The 16,526-nt window shown below is 36.8% G+C and overlaps 1 protein-coding gene across 1 annotated transcript; it reads right to left on the bottom strand.

The window, feature by feature from the left end:
- Positions 1–10,485: 10,485 nt before the first annotated feature.
- On the bottom strand, positions 10,486–12,768 carry LOC128995708 (uncharacterized protein K02A2.6-like). The gene has a single exon (XM_054420726.1). The coding sequence runs from the start codon at positions 12,766–12,768 to the stop codon at positions 10,486–10,488; it is 2,283 nt and encodes a 760-aa protein (XP_054276701.1).
- Between the last annotated feature and the right edge of the window lie 3,758 nt (positions 12,769–16,526).

The raw sequence follows: 16,526 nt of genomic DNA, 5'->3' as shown, positions 1-16,526 counted from the left end.
GGCCTTTACGAGGCTGGATCTGGTCTGTGGAGGTGAATAATGTAGTGGCTGGATATCACAGTGACATACCGCCCTTGTGTTATGTGTTTTATGTCTAATGTTCTTATGAGAGGTCAGAGGTTGTAAAACAAGACAATGTTCTTGGCATTTTTAACGTTTTACCTTTTAATTAAGAATGAATTAAGAAAATCCTAAACTTTTATTTAATTGTTATAAGTTGATGATGTGATGATGACTTTGTAAAAATTATTTTTGGAAAGCAAATAGAAATACGTATAATAACCCTAAAGATATTTATTTACACTTATACTGTTAACTCACAATATGTTAAAAATGTATTATACATTGTTGTACGTGGTGATCAATTTGATTGGACACTCCAATCATCATCAGACTCAATAGGTGACCATCCCTTTTAGGGTAATTGGCTACAAGAAGTGTCCAGTGAAAGTTAACAAAAATAAAGTAATTCAAATTGTTTTATTCCATTTTGTTATTCCGACAAAGAAGGCTAAGTAACAATTTTTAGATTAATTTTTTGACTTATCTATTACGAAAAGTTTAGAAACTGACGTAATTCAAGTACATAAGAGTATTATAAAGTAATCGAAAGTAATTGGTTAGTTACCTAGCAACTAACTGCAATAGGTGAGTTTTGCACAACATTAAAATGTAGTGACCATTTACAACATTGATATTTGCAAAAGTTAAAATGTACTCAGAACTAGGAGTTTTCAAGACATTTTTTCAAATCGAGTCATGTTTTGGTTTGACCACCGTTGACGTTAAAACTTTACAACAAAGCAGAACAAAAGCTATCTACTGTTTCCTTGCTATTTTAGTTTTTGTATTTGAATTTTTAGACTACTTTTTGATCAAACTCAGATCCGACCAACCCATTTTAGCTATAGCAAGAATGGTTCCAAGAACTCTGTTAATTGTGTACTCCAGCATTTCTTCAATGCGCAACTGGAAACATAAGGTAACTCAAGCATTGCAAATGAATACAATCGCAAAAACACTAGATCTCTCTTATTCCTCTGGAAAAGTGGGTTTCGCTGCAACCACAACGGGTCTGTGCATTGTTTTTGCTTGGAGATTAGCCGTTGTTGTTTTTTTTACTAGTCGATCTGACGACATGCGCATTACATTTTGGTTTACCGCTCCATATTACAATGGCAACCTAATGCTTCAGATAGCAGAGCTGATCATGTTATTGTACACATTCACAAGCCTACAGAAGAGTTTATCGAAAGCTTTTTCTAATGCAGCTAAATCGCTTGGGCGTGTTCAGGTACAACGGGCATCTAGAAGAAACAACAGAAAGAAGGAAGACCTTAGAGAGAAACTTCGACAGATAATCAATCTCCAAAACTCTCTGTTCAGTACCTTTCTTCTTATCCAAAAGGGCTGCTGGATTCCGATGGTAATCATAAAATACACTGTAGAAGTGAAAATTGTATTGTCCATGTACTTCCATAACAATCTTCCTAATATTGTTAGCTGTGTCGCTATTACGCTCACTTTTCTGTGGGTGATTGTCACTAGTGTAGGAGCCTTCGCCACCTCGAGAGCTACTAGACATCAGCTGAGTGCTCTACTTCATCAGAGTGACCCTGAGTGTCGGAGACTTGTCAAACATCAGATCCTGGCCAACATACATCGCAGCTCCCATGTCTCTTGTCGTCTCTTCGACCTAGAATTCGGGTTGGTGGCGGAGGTCTTGGACAACATTATTCTCGTTTTTACTGGTCTGATAAGTACAAGCATGATGTAGATTGTGTTCTAGCAATTGAAAATGGAGGTCAAGCGTTAAAATCCGGCTATTCATTTTGAAACACCCGGTATTTTAATACGAAACAGATAAGGCCTAGTGCCGAAATATTTGTGTGCGTCAGCAAAAAAACTCTAATTTAGTAAATAATAGTACTTATTGGTGTAACATGAAGATAGTGAATTCAGCGTTGAAAAGAAAAAACAACTTAAGAGTTTGAACATTAGCTCACACAAGTGAGTAAACTAAGCTTAACAATGAACAGTACGAAGGTGAACCATATATGTGTGTTATGTCCTCTAGTGCCACCCATTCTGTGTTACTTATGTGTCTGACTACATGCAACGCAGACATTTATTTATATACTGCTGATAAGGAATATAAAATGTCGGACAAAAGGTTAACATCATCAAAGCTGAATAAAAAAAATATATATTTTAATATTATATAAATTGTATTTACAAATACCATAATTTTAGTAATTATTAACCTTACAGCACCATTCACTTACTGATTAAGAAAAATTCAATGTCATTTTTGTTAAACTGTTAAAGTAAGCTTCTAAAGTGTCCACCCAACATAGTTTAATCCTTGATGGATTTGACTGTAAGAGTATTACTAGTTTCTTTGAACAATCACTAAAAAAATAAAAACACACTTTTGTCATTCCTATTCTTCAAATCTGTTTAACGAAACATTATTGATGATACACATATGTATGTCTTCTTAAATACACATAGCCAAAAATTTACCATTACCTTGCTCCACATATCAATCTGCAGTATTTAACAGATTTATCAAAATAATGAAGTAATAATTTACGACCTATTCACCATATTTCTATAGTTAACCTTTTCACCTTTGTAAAACTTTCTTCAAACTGGTGTTACTTTTTCATGTTTAGCAATTTAAATTTTGATTACACAAAGATTTTGGCTTCACATGTGGTGGGCTACATTTAAAAGTACACAAAGGAACATGAAACTTTGAAATAAAATATATTAGCACAGATACATTACATACATATCAAATGGTTTGTACTTCATTTATTAAAATGAGTCGTTGAGCATGGAACTAGATGGATAACACGTTTGCTGCATTCATGAGAGCATCACACAAAGCTGAGATAAGAGCTGGGCACTAATGTGGCTGTAACAGCAAAGTCGTCTGACAGAGCCTGACTGCAGATAGTGATGACGTCAGAGTCATTAAATGGCCTTTACGAGGCTGGATCTGGTCTGCGGAGGTGAATAATGTAGTGGCTGGATATCACAGTGACTACAGCGACTTATGTTGTGTGCTTTATTTATAATTTTCTTCTGCTTTGGCAGAATATATAATGCATGTTAAGCCCCTTTCCTTAATGTTTAATAGTGGTAACAAAATTTACTATATACGTGGTTTAAAAGTTGACAATTAATGTGTACATGCAACAATACTCACATAACATTTTTGTGTAATAGAACATTCCTATTTTACCTAGATAAGAATTAGTGGATGGATGTATTGTAATTAGTAAAAAAATCTAATGCTACACTTCAACACCCACCATAATGTCTTACATAACAAACTAGAGGTAATAAAATTAAAATAAAGATTCTGTGTACATTTGGAGACCATATTTCCAATGTTTTCATGAACTAGTTGAAATTTTGGTGGATTCATAGAAAAGTGAAACTGGAATATTCATCAGCTGTCGTCAAACAGGGTGGGACGTCCACATATATCGTTGTAGACAGACCATCCGTATTAATCTTTATATTGCTCTGTTGCATCATGAGGTAGCCGGGTTATAGTAATAGGGTTTATCTTGGATAAAATATCCATCAGCTGTCGATGGACTGTCCCACCCTGTGTGCCCGCCCTGTGTGATGATCATCACACAGGGCGGGACAGTCCATCGACAGCTGATGGATATTTTATCAATAGCAATTTGTTCACTCTTATGTTGCATCATAAGGTAGACAAATTCAAGAAAGGGCTTGTGATCTTTAATGATAACCTATCTATCAGCTGTGCTCAGGCAGCAAGGGTCTGCTTATGTCCAATGACTCCAATGTAACTCAGAGGCAATACGCATCAACCTGTTCAATACTCTGTTGTACTATTGGCTGGCTGTCTTTATACCTATTTACTAAACCTATTACGTTTGTACCAGTCGATATGCATACATGTATAAAATGTTGATTGACTGTTGAGAAAATTGTGGTTGCCAGTTTTAACTGCGTGAAACACGTTTTAGGTTGGATTTACAACATTTCAAGGTGATCGTCGGAATCGTTTCAAGATCGTACAAGCAAACTTTGCTCTTATAAGAGTATATGATTGTTTGTTTCAATAGGGAAGAAATATGACAACCTAAAAATATTTCAGTAAAAAACCAATCAGGCAAATTGAATTTCACGGTTGGCAGGTTTGTTGTAGCAACGGCTGGATTTATTAGTATTATAAATATGTGTAGTAATATGCTATATATTATCTCGTTTAAGTGCATTTACTTGCATTACAAAACTTATTCAGTATAGGTTGTGTCTCTTGACGTGACACGATGATATGATCGAGTTCGTAAGGTCAAAGTAATCGATTTTGTATTCCCTAGCAACATTATGTTATACCTTCTACTTATATTTGCATTGTTCTAGGCACCGCTTTCAGTGAGTATAGATTCAAACATGTTCTCAGATCTGGGAATGTTCAAGACACTATTCAAAATCGAAACTTTTGTTGGCATGGCTACTGTAGACGTTAACACTCTTGAACAAAGCTCAATCAAAGTTATCTACAATATTCTCGCCATTCTAGTTTTTATTTTTGAATACGTCAATTACTTCTTGAGAGAGTTACTCTCCGGGCAGTCAGAAAGTGCTGTGGTTCATTTAACGACGTTTATAGGAAGTTCTTTCATGGTGTACACCTGTATTCGGTCCGTTTGCAATTGGAACGAGAAGGTTGCTTCAGCTTTGCAAATTAATTATATCGCAAAAAAGGTAGACAACGAAAATATCCCAAAGAAAGTTGCTTTCCTAATAGTCACTTTGGTTCTGTTCATAACGTCCAAATTTCTCGTTCTTCTTTCAATCTCTATGCCACTGTTATCTAAACGCTTGACCATAACAACATGGTTTACCGCCCCGTTTTACAACATAAATTTAATTCTACATTTAGGAGAGCATATCTTGTTCTTGCATGGGATCACGACTCTGCAGAAGAGCTTATCGAAAGTGCTGTCTACGCCAGCTGAACCATCCAAACGTTCTCAGAGATGGGCGTCTAGGAGAAACAACGTTGAAATGACTAACTGCAAAGAAAACCTTCGACAGATAATCACCCTCCAAAACTCTCTGTACAGCGTCTTCCTCGCCATCGAGAGCCGCTGTTGGATACCGATGGCATTCGTGACGTACTATGTCGAAGTAACGGTGGTATTATCTCTTTTGACCTACAAATCTGTACTAAATACTGTAAGCTATGTTACTTTCACCCTCACTTTTCTATGGGTGATTGTCGCCAGTGAAGAAGCCTTCGCCACTTCGAGAGCTACTAGACATCAGCTGAATGCTCTACTACACCAGACTGGCCCTGAGTGTCGGAGACTTGTCAAACATCAGATCCTGGCCAACATACATCGCAGCTCCCATATCTCTTGTCGTCTGTTTGTTCTGGAGTTTGGGTTGGTGCTGGAGGTCTTGGAAAACATCTTTTTTGTGATAACAAGTCTGATAAGTACACAATGAATGTAGACTTACTTAAAAACTGAGCTACAAGTCGTTTGATAAAGCCTAACCTTGGTATCTCTCCTGCTAGGTTTAAAAATAAGTTGAGGATGATAGCCGAGTTAAAATGGATTCAGAGTAGTGCGAAAATATATTCGCGTAGTAACACAAATAACCACGGTAAATCCATAAAACACTATTGGTCATTTGTAAAGCGATGAAAATAATAATTAAGTAAACATTTAAATACTACTGTACCTAAATGCAAGACAATCTCGTTTCAAGGCTCAACATTGTCCGACTACAAGGTGGACCTACCAATGTGTCAGTGCCTCTAGTGCCGCCCTCTAGGTGACTAATGTGTCAGGCTGCACGCAACGGAGACATTTCTAGACTGTTGATAACAGAGATAACATTACTGGCAGAAGGTGGTACATCATCAAAGATCTATTTGTGCAGTCATATATTACATTACTGTTTTTGCTTTTACCAAAGGGAGTATGTTTTATCTATGCTTTGCTTTTACTGAGTCACATGTATGTTCCTAGAATTTATGAAATAAAATATTGAGTTATCTAAAAGTGTATGACTTACCCACCTACACAATGTTTCAGAAGATGTGAAACATTGGCCTAGTTTAAATTATAGTTTTTATCTATTGAGTTTGGAAACAGATTATTGTGTGCTAGAACTAATATAAATACTGTAACTTGATAACTATGAATCTGTGTATATCAGCTGATCGGCAATGAAGTAAAGAAAACAGGGATACCAACATATGACCTGGTTTTGTCATTAAAGTTCAGGATACTTGTAATTTGGGTTGCGTTGAAAAGAGACTGACTGTATATCTATGGTCAACGATCGTAGCTTATGCTTATATCATGTGCTTCTGTTAGCATATTCCCAACAAGGTTTTTTAGTCCACAATTGTCTGTTGAACGGTAGAGGTTAATGTCCCGTGACCCACGCAGCGTGATTCAGACACTACTGGTCTTGCATGATATCCTGAGATGCAGATAGTGCACGTGCCACAAGGGTGGGAACTACCCTGGCCGTGGTAGTACACCGTCACCACGCAATCTGATGGCGGTTACTATGCAGCTGTGGGAACCGCGCTTGGCGTCAGGTCGCATTCTTTAGGAGTATAGTATATACAGGGTGTCTTTCAACCGTATGACTAATTTGTCATGTCACTCGGCGTGTCAAAAGAAACAGAAAAAGGAACACGATGTCCTATCTCATCCCATTTTCGGTATAACGAATGTTAACCAAAATGTAAATTTCTTAGTTATACCATGGATAAAACATCCTTAATTCCTTAGTAAATTTCTCAATCTTGTGGAACAGCTGAAGCCAGTGTTATTGTTAGTTCTGTCCGATGCACTGTAGAGGTTGTGTTTGGTTTACAGTTTGTTTCTTGTTATTTTAGACATTTAAAACCTCGTTTGATCAAATAAAACGATTTAATCATAAACAATAACTCGTCCCCTAGTTATATAACCAGACAGTAAAGCACTATTCATGAAATTAGCCCTAGAAAGTAGAAACAAAATTTATTTGATACTAGCAATCAGTGTCACCGGACATGAAAAGACGAATAATGATCTTCAAAATTTACAATGGGAGGAGAAGTCTACTTTTGTTGGTTAGTCTATGTTTATACTTCAGTCCAATAAGAGTAAATTGTATACACTATTGTATTTGTCTTAAAACTGTATAGCTTGTCTGTGTCTCAACAATCTTTTGATTATATTTGTAGTTTTTTAGAGTTATTAAACTTTGAATACTTTTAACTCCTTTTAACTTTGAACGGAAAGATGCATGAAAACTAAAATTTATTGGTATTAGTAACTTTTATTGGTATTTTATTGGTAAATAAATTTTTTATTACACTGTCAATACACATATAAAATCGTAGAATAGAGCAGAGTAGTGGCAGACTTTAATAAAAAAAAACCTGATTCAACACATATCTGACCCAAGACCAGCTCACATTAGGTAAATTTTTCTGTTAGCATTAAGTTAGTTGTAGTGTTTATTACTTCAGTGTATAATGTTAAACCACTAAAAGCAATGTAAAAAATAAAGGATTTTAACACACCATAGAGAAGTAAAAAACCTCGGTTTTGGATTGTGCTATGTTAAGTTTACTGCGGCGCTTCAAGCTTCATAAACCTAGCAATAAACCTTCCTTTTATGTCAACAAAGATCTGTGTTTTGTTTGTGACGTTTTACTGTGTCGTAATATTCCCAGAAGTTAACAGCTGCAAAGATAACCTTAACTAGCCATTTGAGTGTTAAACGCCAGAGTTTTGTGGCTTCCCATGCTTACTATGTAGAAAGTTTTTTTTTATATGCTTGACGATTGTTTTTTGGCAAAAAAAAGAAACTAATATTTCTAAATAACATGAGATTTAGTCATTTTTAGATTTGGGTGAGAACTAACCTAAGCACTACACTCTTTAGTTGTAGTATTTTAAACGTGAACATATGTAAGTTTGTAATTATATCGCTCGATGATTCAAGACAAGGAGTGTAAGGATTTAAGAGTAACCAAATTCTCAAGGATTATATTGTAAAGCTAAACACAATAACATACAAAATGGGTATAGCCAACTAAAACTGCAATTGTTTAATAATCAGTTTCTAATCACGAACGGACGAATGTTAAGTGTTGCGGTTTTCATGTCTAGTACATTTTGGCGACACTGAGCGCTAGTGTCAATAAAGAGTTTTTATCCTATTTTAGGTTTTAACAATATTATTTGTGCTCTACTTTTTGGTTAAAAAACAAAAGATCAAGCTAGTGTTTGTAATTAGATCTTGGATTTTGCTAAACTAGTTTTGAAATAACAAGAAGCAAATCGTAAACAAAAACCCGACCCTAGTGATACCGGACGGAACTATAATTGATATTTTCTTCATCTGATCCATGAGGATTAAAAATCTACTAAGGAAGTATCTTTAACCTATGGTAACACTTAGAGTATCCCAAAGTTAATTTGCTTATTATATTTCAAGAACAATTCAAGAAACAAATTGTTGTATATTTTGCAAGTAATGCACTGTATGATGCTGCATGCCTCATAAACTTTATAGTGAACCTCGCCAACAACTAGCCCGGCTTTGTAGCCATGTTTTATTAAGCTATGAAAATCTCAGCGTTCAGCTACAACGGATACAAACCAACAGACAATAGCCTAGTTTAAAATTCTCTTTTCATGATGTTTTGTAGCAATGGTATGCATTTAATTTTAAACACACGTATTTACAAACGCAGACACAGAAAATACGTTGAATAATAAAATGTCCTCTGGTTCATAAAGGGTGTTTTATTTAACTATGAGTAGGTGTTAAAGAATCATTTGTGGAAAATACAGTTAGTGAATTTATTTTATAGGGGATAAGCTTATACCGTAGGTCCCATGGTAGACCCACCCGGGACAAGTATACTTTTTCGTTTTAATGTCTCTAAATAAAAAAAATATATCATCTCAAATTCTTATATATATCAAATGTGTAATTAAGTTTATTTGATCGAGTTTGAAAACCAGTATGATCGGATTATGGAAACCGTGTTTTATGGGTTAATCGGCTTTTTCAGTTTTGACCCTTTAAACCTAGATTTTCCCAACTTCCATCTAAACAATTTTGTAGAGCAGGGCATAAAAATAAGTTATTAAATGATTTTAAACAATTTTTTTGGTAAAGGGTAAAATTCCAATAGCTGTTGATTCAAAAACGATAGCTCTGGAGGTTAGCTGCGACGGGGGTATTTTCAGACTTCAAGCCACTCAAAGTTACTGTCATTATATCCACATTTGGGTTGATTAGCGTCACTATATACAGCACAGGCGTGGATCAACATGGGCTCAGATATCGACAAAACCTTTCCCAAATCTGGAATATATTAGCATAATTGCCGTCGCGTGAAGGTCACGCACTGTTGGACATTATGTCCAGCTGTAAAGTCAGAGAGTATGAACGACTGAATAACAATCAGTTTTGTATATACACGTTTTCTAGAGTGTAGCATCATAGAGAAAAAGAATTAAATATAGACTGTCAGCCGTGCTACCATGGCTACCATAGGTTCTAGCGCACACTTTTGGGAGCGTCATGTAGTTACGTTGCGCTAGGCCGTAACTACATGGCGCTCCCAGTGGTGTATGCCAGAACTTATGGTAACCGCAGCTGACGGTCTATATTTAATTCTTTTTGTCTATGGTTGCATATAGACTCTTATCCGGACACCTCAGGACCAAAATCAGTCCGGATAGTGGATTATCCTGATTAAATCGACGTCCAAAACTCGTTAGTAGAAACATAATATGATTCATACTACATCAATTACTTGAAAACTAACCCAAATATTAAGACATACATTTGGAGATCATTGTGTTTAAATATGTGATTACTCATCTCAGATCATTCCCTAGGAAAGAAGTTGTTTCAGTTCCGATTTCCGGCTACTTATTGCGGATATTCAGTCCCAAGTTCGGTTATCCGATGCTGATAAAAATTTAAAGATAAAATAGATGTTACTTCTGCCGAGTGTAGTTCGGTTAAACCAATGTCCAGTCGAAAGGTGTCCAGATAAAGAAGTACGTCGTATTAAGTTTAATGTAAATGCATTTAACTTGATAATTTCTAGGCTAATAGACTTAGAAAAAGTGATAGTAAAAATGGCGATCCGTACTCACTTGTAGAATTTCCAAGACAGCGAGCCGGTCCTCTTCGCCTATTCTCCGCGTCTTCCTCATGGCCTTCTTGATAATAACTTGCCAATATGTATAGGTACTATATGTAATATGGTTACTACCGTTGATTATATAATAAACAAAACAATATCTCTTCTGGTTCATAACAATTCCCTCCCAACCATCATAAAAGGATAAAACAATCAATATATCTTCTCAAAATAAAAACAAAAATTAAAACTTCTTCATGAACATAAAATACTTATTTTTCTTGGAGGGAACTTATTTACTTCGATTAAAGATCGAGTTTCCTTGGAGGTTTTCTCTCACGCTGAGAACGGCGAAGAGGTCCTCCGGGGCTTGGGGTTTTTACTGTCTTCACTGGGTCAGGTTCATGTACTTCGTCTTGAATTATAGGTTGATCCATCTCGCAACCATCCTTCATCTCCTCTACTGTTTTATTAATACCCGGGCTAGTCTTAGGCCTTCCTGGGGAAACTGGTGTAGGTAATGTCATAAGGGTTTCTTCTTCGACATTTGTTCCAAATTTAGGACGCAAGTGGTCAGCATGAACAAAGCGAGTACGGCCTTGTACCTTCACTAAATAAGTCACTTGACTCACTACCTTAACAACCTGTCCTGGCATCCAGTTTAAAGATTCCTGTCTTACGCTTTTAACATATACTTCCTCCCCTACTACAAATGATCTGAATTTGCCTCTTCTCTTATTAGCCGCTTCTTCCATTTTCAACTGTTTTTCATCAACTGAACGAGCGAGGTGGGGTTTTAACAAGCTCAAATGATTTCTTGGTACAAATCGTAAGAATAACTCTGCTGGGGTACTTCCTGTGGTCGAATGCGGAGTATTTCGATAGGCGAAGAGGAAACTGTCGATGCGATGTTGTAAAGCCCGAGGTTCTCCGGACTTCTCATCATGTAAAAGCTGACGGATAAAAGATTTTTTGGTAGTCTGTACCGCTCGTTCAGCAAGGCCGTTCGAAGCTGGGTGGTACGGTGGGGTGACCACATGAAGGATAGCATTGGCTTTCAAAAAATCATCAAACTCTTTTGAATTAAGTTGAGGGCCACCATCTGATACCAAAGTTGACGGAAGACCGTAGGCAGAAAAACAAGTCCTGAGTTTCTCGATTGTCTTGGCTGACGTGATTGACGTCATGTAGAAAACCTCCATCCATTTTGAAAAGCTATCAATAATAATCAAAAACTCCTTATTGTGGAATGAGGCAAAATCAATGTGTATGCGCTGCCAGCAATGCTTGGGCCACGACCACTGTTGTAACGGGGCTAACTGCAACGAATTCCGAGTGGACTGACAAATAAAACAATTTTTAACCATCTCCTCTAGGTCATTATCCATGTTGGGCCACCACACGTAACTGCGGGCCAGATTTTTCATTCGACTTTCCCCTGGATGTTCCTTATGCAAGAGTGCCAAAACTTCCTTCCGATGCGGCGCCGGTATCACAACTCTCCTTCCCCAGAGTAAGCAATCCTGCTCAACAGACAATTCGGTAGACCTTGAGAAATATGGCTTCAATTGGGGGCTGTTGTTATAGCTAGGCCACCCATTCAACGTATAGTCCAACACCTTAGACAAGACGGGGTCGTGGCGGGTGGCGAGACTAATCTCCTTGAAGGTTATAGGCATTTCATCAATGGAAGAAAAGAAAGCTACGACTTCATCTGGGTTGCAATCAACATTACAGGGCAGTCTTGACATTGCATCTGCATTACACATATCAGAACCTTTTCGGTAAACCAGCTCGTAATCATAAGCTGCTAGGGTCAGAGCCCATCTCTGAATCCGGGCGGCTGCTAAAGTAGGGATTGACTTGTTATGACCAAGCAAAAAGGTCAAAGGACGGTGATCCGTTGCTAAGATAAAACGTCTACCGTACAAGAAGGTATGAATTTTTTTTACAACAAATACTAAAGCGAGCGCTTCCTTCTCTATTTGTGAGTACCGAGCCTCATGTACTGATAGTGTTCTTGATCCAAAGGCTATGGGTTTTTCGGACCCGTCAGGAAGCCGATGTGAGATTACCCCCCCTACTCCATATGGACTAGCATCCGCCATGACAACTATGTCTAGTTTCGGATTGAAGGGTATGAGAACCTTGTTTGTCAAAAGGAGCTCTTTACTCTTTTGAAATGCTCTTTCACACTCTTCCGACCAGGACCACTTGACCCCCTTGTTTAACAAGTTGTATAAAGGGTGTAGCAGAGTAGACAAATTTGGGAGAAATTTCCCGTAGTAGTTTAATAAGCCTATGTATGACCGCAGCTGGGTTAGATCGGTTGGCCTAGGAGCCTTAACAATATCTGCTGTTAATTCCTCACTGGGGTATATTCCCCTTGCATCCAGACGATGTCCCAAAAATGTAAGACTGTCCCTAAAAAATTCACTTTTCCCTGCGTTAATTCGCACTCCGTACTGTTGCAATCGGGACAAAACCTCCTTAACCTTTTCGTACATATCTTCAAAAGACTGAGAAGTAATAAGGATATCATCCAGGTAACAGTGTACATTTTCAATCCCTGCTAGAATTTTATCCATAACTGACTGGAAAATTGCGCCAGCACTTGTTATCCCAAAAGGGAGTCTCTTATATCTGAATAAACCCTTAGGTGTATTAATTGTCAATAGCTCTTGAGAGCTTGGACTAACACAGATTTGATTATATGCTGAACTCAAATCAATTTTTGTGAAAACTTTTGCACCGGATATGTTTGAGAAAATATCCTCGGTTGTCGGTAGTGGATAATGATCGGTTCTCAACCAGGGGTTCAATGTAACCTTAAAATCACAACATATTCTTACTTCATTGTTAGGTTTCCCTACCACCACAATTGGTGTACTCCACTCAGTTTGCGTAACTGGATAGATTACTTCATTTTCCACAAGTTTTTCGATTTCCTTCTCAACAGCCCCTCTTAAGGCAAACGGAATGTTACGAGCTTTACAAAATATTGGTTTAGCATTCTCTTTCAGAACCAATTCTACTTCTGTTCCCTTTATAGTCCCTACACCTACTTCAAAAACAGGCGCAAAAGTTTCCTTCAAACTCCTTACGGTAGAATCTATTGGAAAATTCTTACCGTTTACAACGCCCACCATGTCCTTGTCCTTCACTTGTCTTCCATCTAGGTTATTATCCTTGACCAGTTTTCCCCAGTCCAATTTGATCCTGTTAAGCCAGTTCCTGCCTAGTAACACTGGTTGGTTTGGAGTTTCGCTTCGGATGATCACCATCGGCAGATCTAACGTTGTGTCATTATTTGTGACTCTCGCCTGAAACTCGCCCAGAACACTTAAACGCTGTCCAGTATAAGTCTTAAGGTAAATGTTGCTTTTCGTTAACTTAGGCCTATCCTCCTTAAAGGTATTAACAAAAACATCTTCTGGCATTATGCTAACCACTGCTCCAGTGTCAATAAGCATTTTGATAGGTAAACTATTGATTAACATTTCTACGGTAAAAGAATTCTTAGGTGTTGAACCATGACAACTACCAGTGTAGGCTAGGCCTATACTATACAACTCATATTCCGGCGCAGTAGCCGACTTAGTTCCCGCTAATTCATCTTCATCGCTCTCCGAACAGAGATTTATTTTGCCCTTTACCAAAGGTCTACTTGAAGGCTGCCTACACATTTTGGACAAATGCCCCTTCTTATTACAGTTATGACAGATAAAATCCTTGTAAAAACAATTCTTAAAATCATGGTTTTTCCCGCAGCAATAACACGATCTCTGGCGTTGACCTTTGTAGTTGTGATTGAACCCCCCTGATTGGTCTCTAGGCCTCTGAGCCTTTACAAAATTAATTTCAGAAATGGTGCGGTCTGATAAATCTGGGTGCAAACTCCTTACACTACGAGAAGCATCTTCTAAAACTAGGGCTAACTGTAATGCCTTGTCAAAGGTAAGAGTATCACCTTCGGATAATAGCCTACTCTGAATCTCGTTTGAACGAAGGCCACACAAAAACCTATCCCTGAGAGCATCATCCAAGAACTCCTTGAAGTCGCAGGTGGACGCAAGTTTTTTTAGCTGTACGGCAAACTCTGACACCGCCTCCCCCTCCTTCTGTGCACACTTATTAAAGACAAAACGTTCATAGGCCTTATTTTTCTTAGGCAAAAAGAATGAAGTTAAAGTCGTAACAATGACGTCAAATGTAACCTCACCGGGTTTCTTTGGCAATAAAAGATTTTTAAGCGTGCTATAAAGATCTGGTCCCATAAGGGAGATAAAAAGGGGAACTTTAGCATTGTCCTCAATTGAGTTTACTTTAAAGAAAAATTGTAATCTTTCAATATAATTTTCAAAAGACTCCTGGTCTTTATTGAACTCTTGTATTTTCCCTAGTATTTGTTTCGAAGCCATTTTTCGTAATTATCATATGGTGTCTAAAGTAAGACAATAGGCCTAGGCCTAAAAAGGGGCAACCCTAGACGTGAGTATGGAAGTTTTAAAAAAGTTCATTACTCCATCACAAAACCAACTAGTTGGGAAAAAATAGACTTATATACAACCAAATACCTTTCTCCAAAATATAAAATACTTTTAGCTTCGGAATAATGCTTGAATTCTAGTAAAAATCAAAATTTTCCTTCTTTTTCGACCAGATTTTTCCTGCAAGGCGTCTTTGCCTGTTTGGACCAAACTCCTTTTGGTCGAACACAATTTAATTTTCTCTTGTAAATCGAATAAAAGACTTTCACACGCGCACAAAGTAAAATACTTTAATTTACACTCGTCGCCAGTTAATGTAAATGCATTTAACTTGATAATTTCTAGGCTAATAGACTTAGAAAAAGTGATAGTAAAAATGGCGATCCGTACTCACTTGTAGAATTTCCAAGACAGCGAGCCGGTCCTCTTCGCCTATTCTCCGCGTCTTCCTCATGGCCTTCTTGATAATAACTTGCCAATATGTATAGGTACTATATGTAATATGGTTACTACCGTTGATTATATAATAAACAAAACAATATCTCTTCTGGTTCATAACAAAGTTATAGAAGAGTGGTTAAATATTCTGAATTGTCGTAGACGTTAACTAGCAGAAGAGGAAGTGTTCTCTGCTACCTTTTACGCCTATTTTACTTTTGTATTAACTCAACAATATATTTGATCTGAAAATGAATCTACAAATGCATCTATTAGGTACTATTCATAAGTAAGTATCTGATAATCATTTACTAAAGACTGACTGGGTAGCAAAGTATGTATGATGTTTAATGATTAAATAAATCCATCTGTCTAATGCTTGATTTCAAATTCAACAATTGCCTATCTGAAACTGAGTAGGATGGATTCTGAATTATGTCATTCAAATTTGCAACGATTTCTATTATGTCTTTATTAATAATATTTTCCATTAACAAGTCGAAGTTACATAGGAACAGGGAAATGTTTCGAACCATTTCCTCACAAAGACTACCAAAATCACAATAGGGGTAAAACCAAAAATAAAAATAATTAAAGAGCCTGCATTAGTCTGCATAATCCATACAAGTCTAATTTATTTTCTAAGTAACTTAAATACCTCGTTTGGAGATAAATGTTTTTTAGACATAACACTTCAAGCTATCCCTATTCCCGTGTAAAGTGATGTCGAACATAAAAGAAGATTGAAAACTTTATAGATGTGATAACAAGAACGAGACGATATAGATGAGATTGAAGGGAAACAAGAGTGGAGACAACAACTTTTTGTAACCTACAACGTGTTCAGATAAATATGTTTCGAAACCAAGTTTTCTCATACATATTGTAACGTCAAAAGTAGGTTACCTTTTCATAATATTTTTGTAGACAAATTGTTGCTCCTTCCTAAAGTTTTTTAATTATTTTCGTAAACAATTAAACATTGTTTTTATTTTGTTTCATGGTATTAGGTCACCTTGATTCTCTTCCTTTAAAATTGCTATTGACGTATTAGAAATTCTAAAAGTAGGCAATAGGTAAAAAGAATCCATGGGTCAAGAAAATATACAAAAAATTGGTCAAAAATTGTATGGGTTAAGAAAATCTAGTCCAAAATCTTGATAAAATGTTTGCATTATTGTTGTCTACATTTAAACTAGCTTAATATTTCTAACTACAGTATGTAAAATTATTAGGGAACACATGGAAGTAACATTTATGTCTGGCCTCAGGAATTTACTTAGTTGATAAGTTTGTTTCTTCATGTCTTGTTTGAACCCACAAATCATTAAAAGTACATTAAGGATTAAAAATCTTTTAGTTATTAAAATTTGCCCAAGACTCAACTATATATAGGCTGCACAACGCACACAATGGGC

Source organism: Macrosteles quadrilineatus, unplaced genomic scaffold (assembly GCF_028750875.1).
Source record: "Macrosteles quadrilineatus isolate MER2022 unplaced genomic scaffold, UCM_ALF_1.0 Scaffold_5__1_contigs__length_97177068, whole genome shotgun sequence".
Taxonomy (NCBI): Eukaryota; Metazoa; Arthropoda; class Insecta; order Hemiptera; family Cicadellidae; genus Macrosteles; species Macrosteles quadrilineatus.
The sequence above is the reverse complement of the archived record's forward strand: the minus strand, read 5'-3'. Positions and strand labels throughout refer to the sequence as shown.

Excerpts from the sequence above, each read along its gene's own strand:
- LOC128995708 (XM_054420726.1), bottom strand. The coding sequence starts at position 12,768 with ATGGATAAAATTCTAGCAGGGATTGAAAATGTACACTGTTACCTGGAT.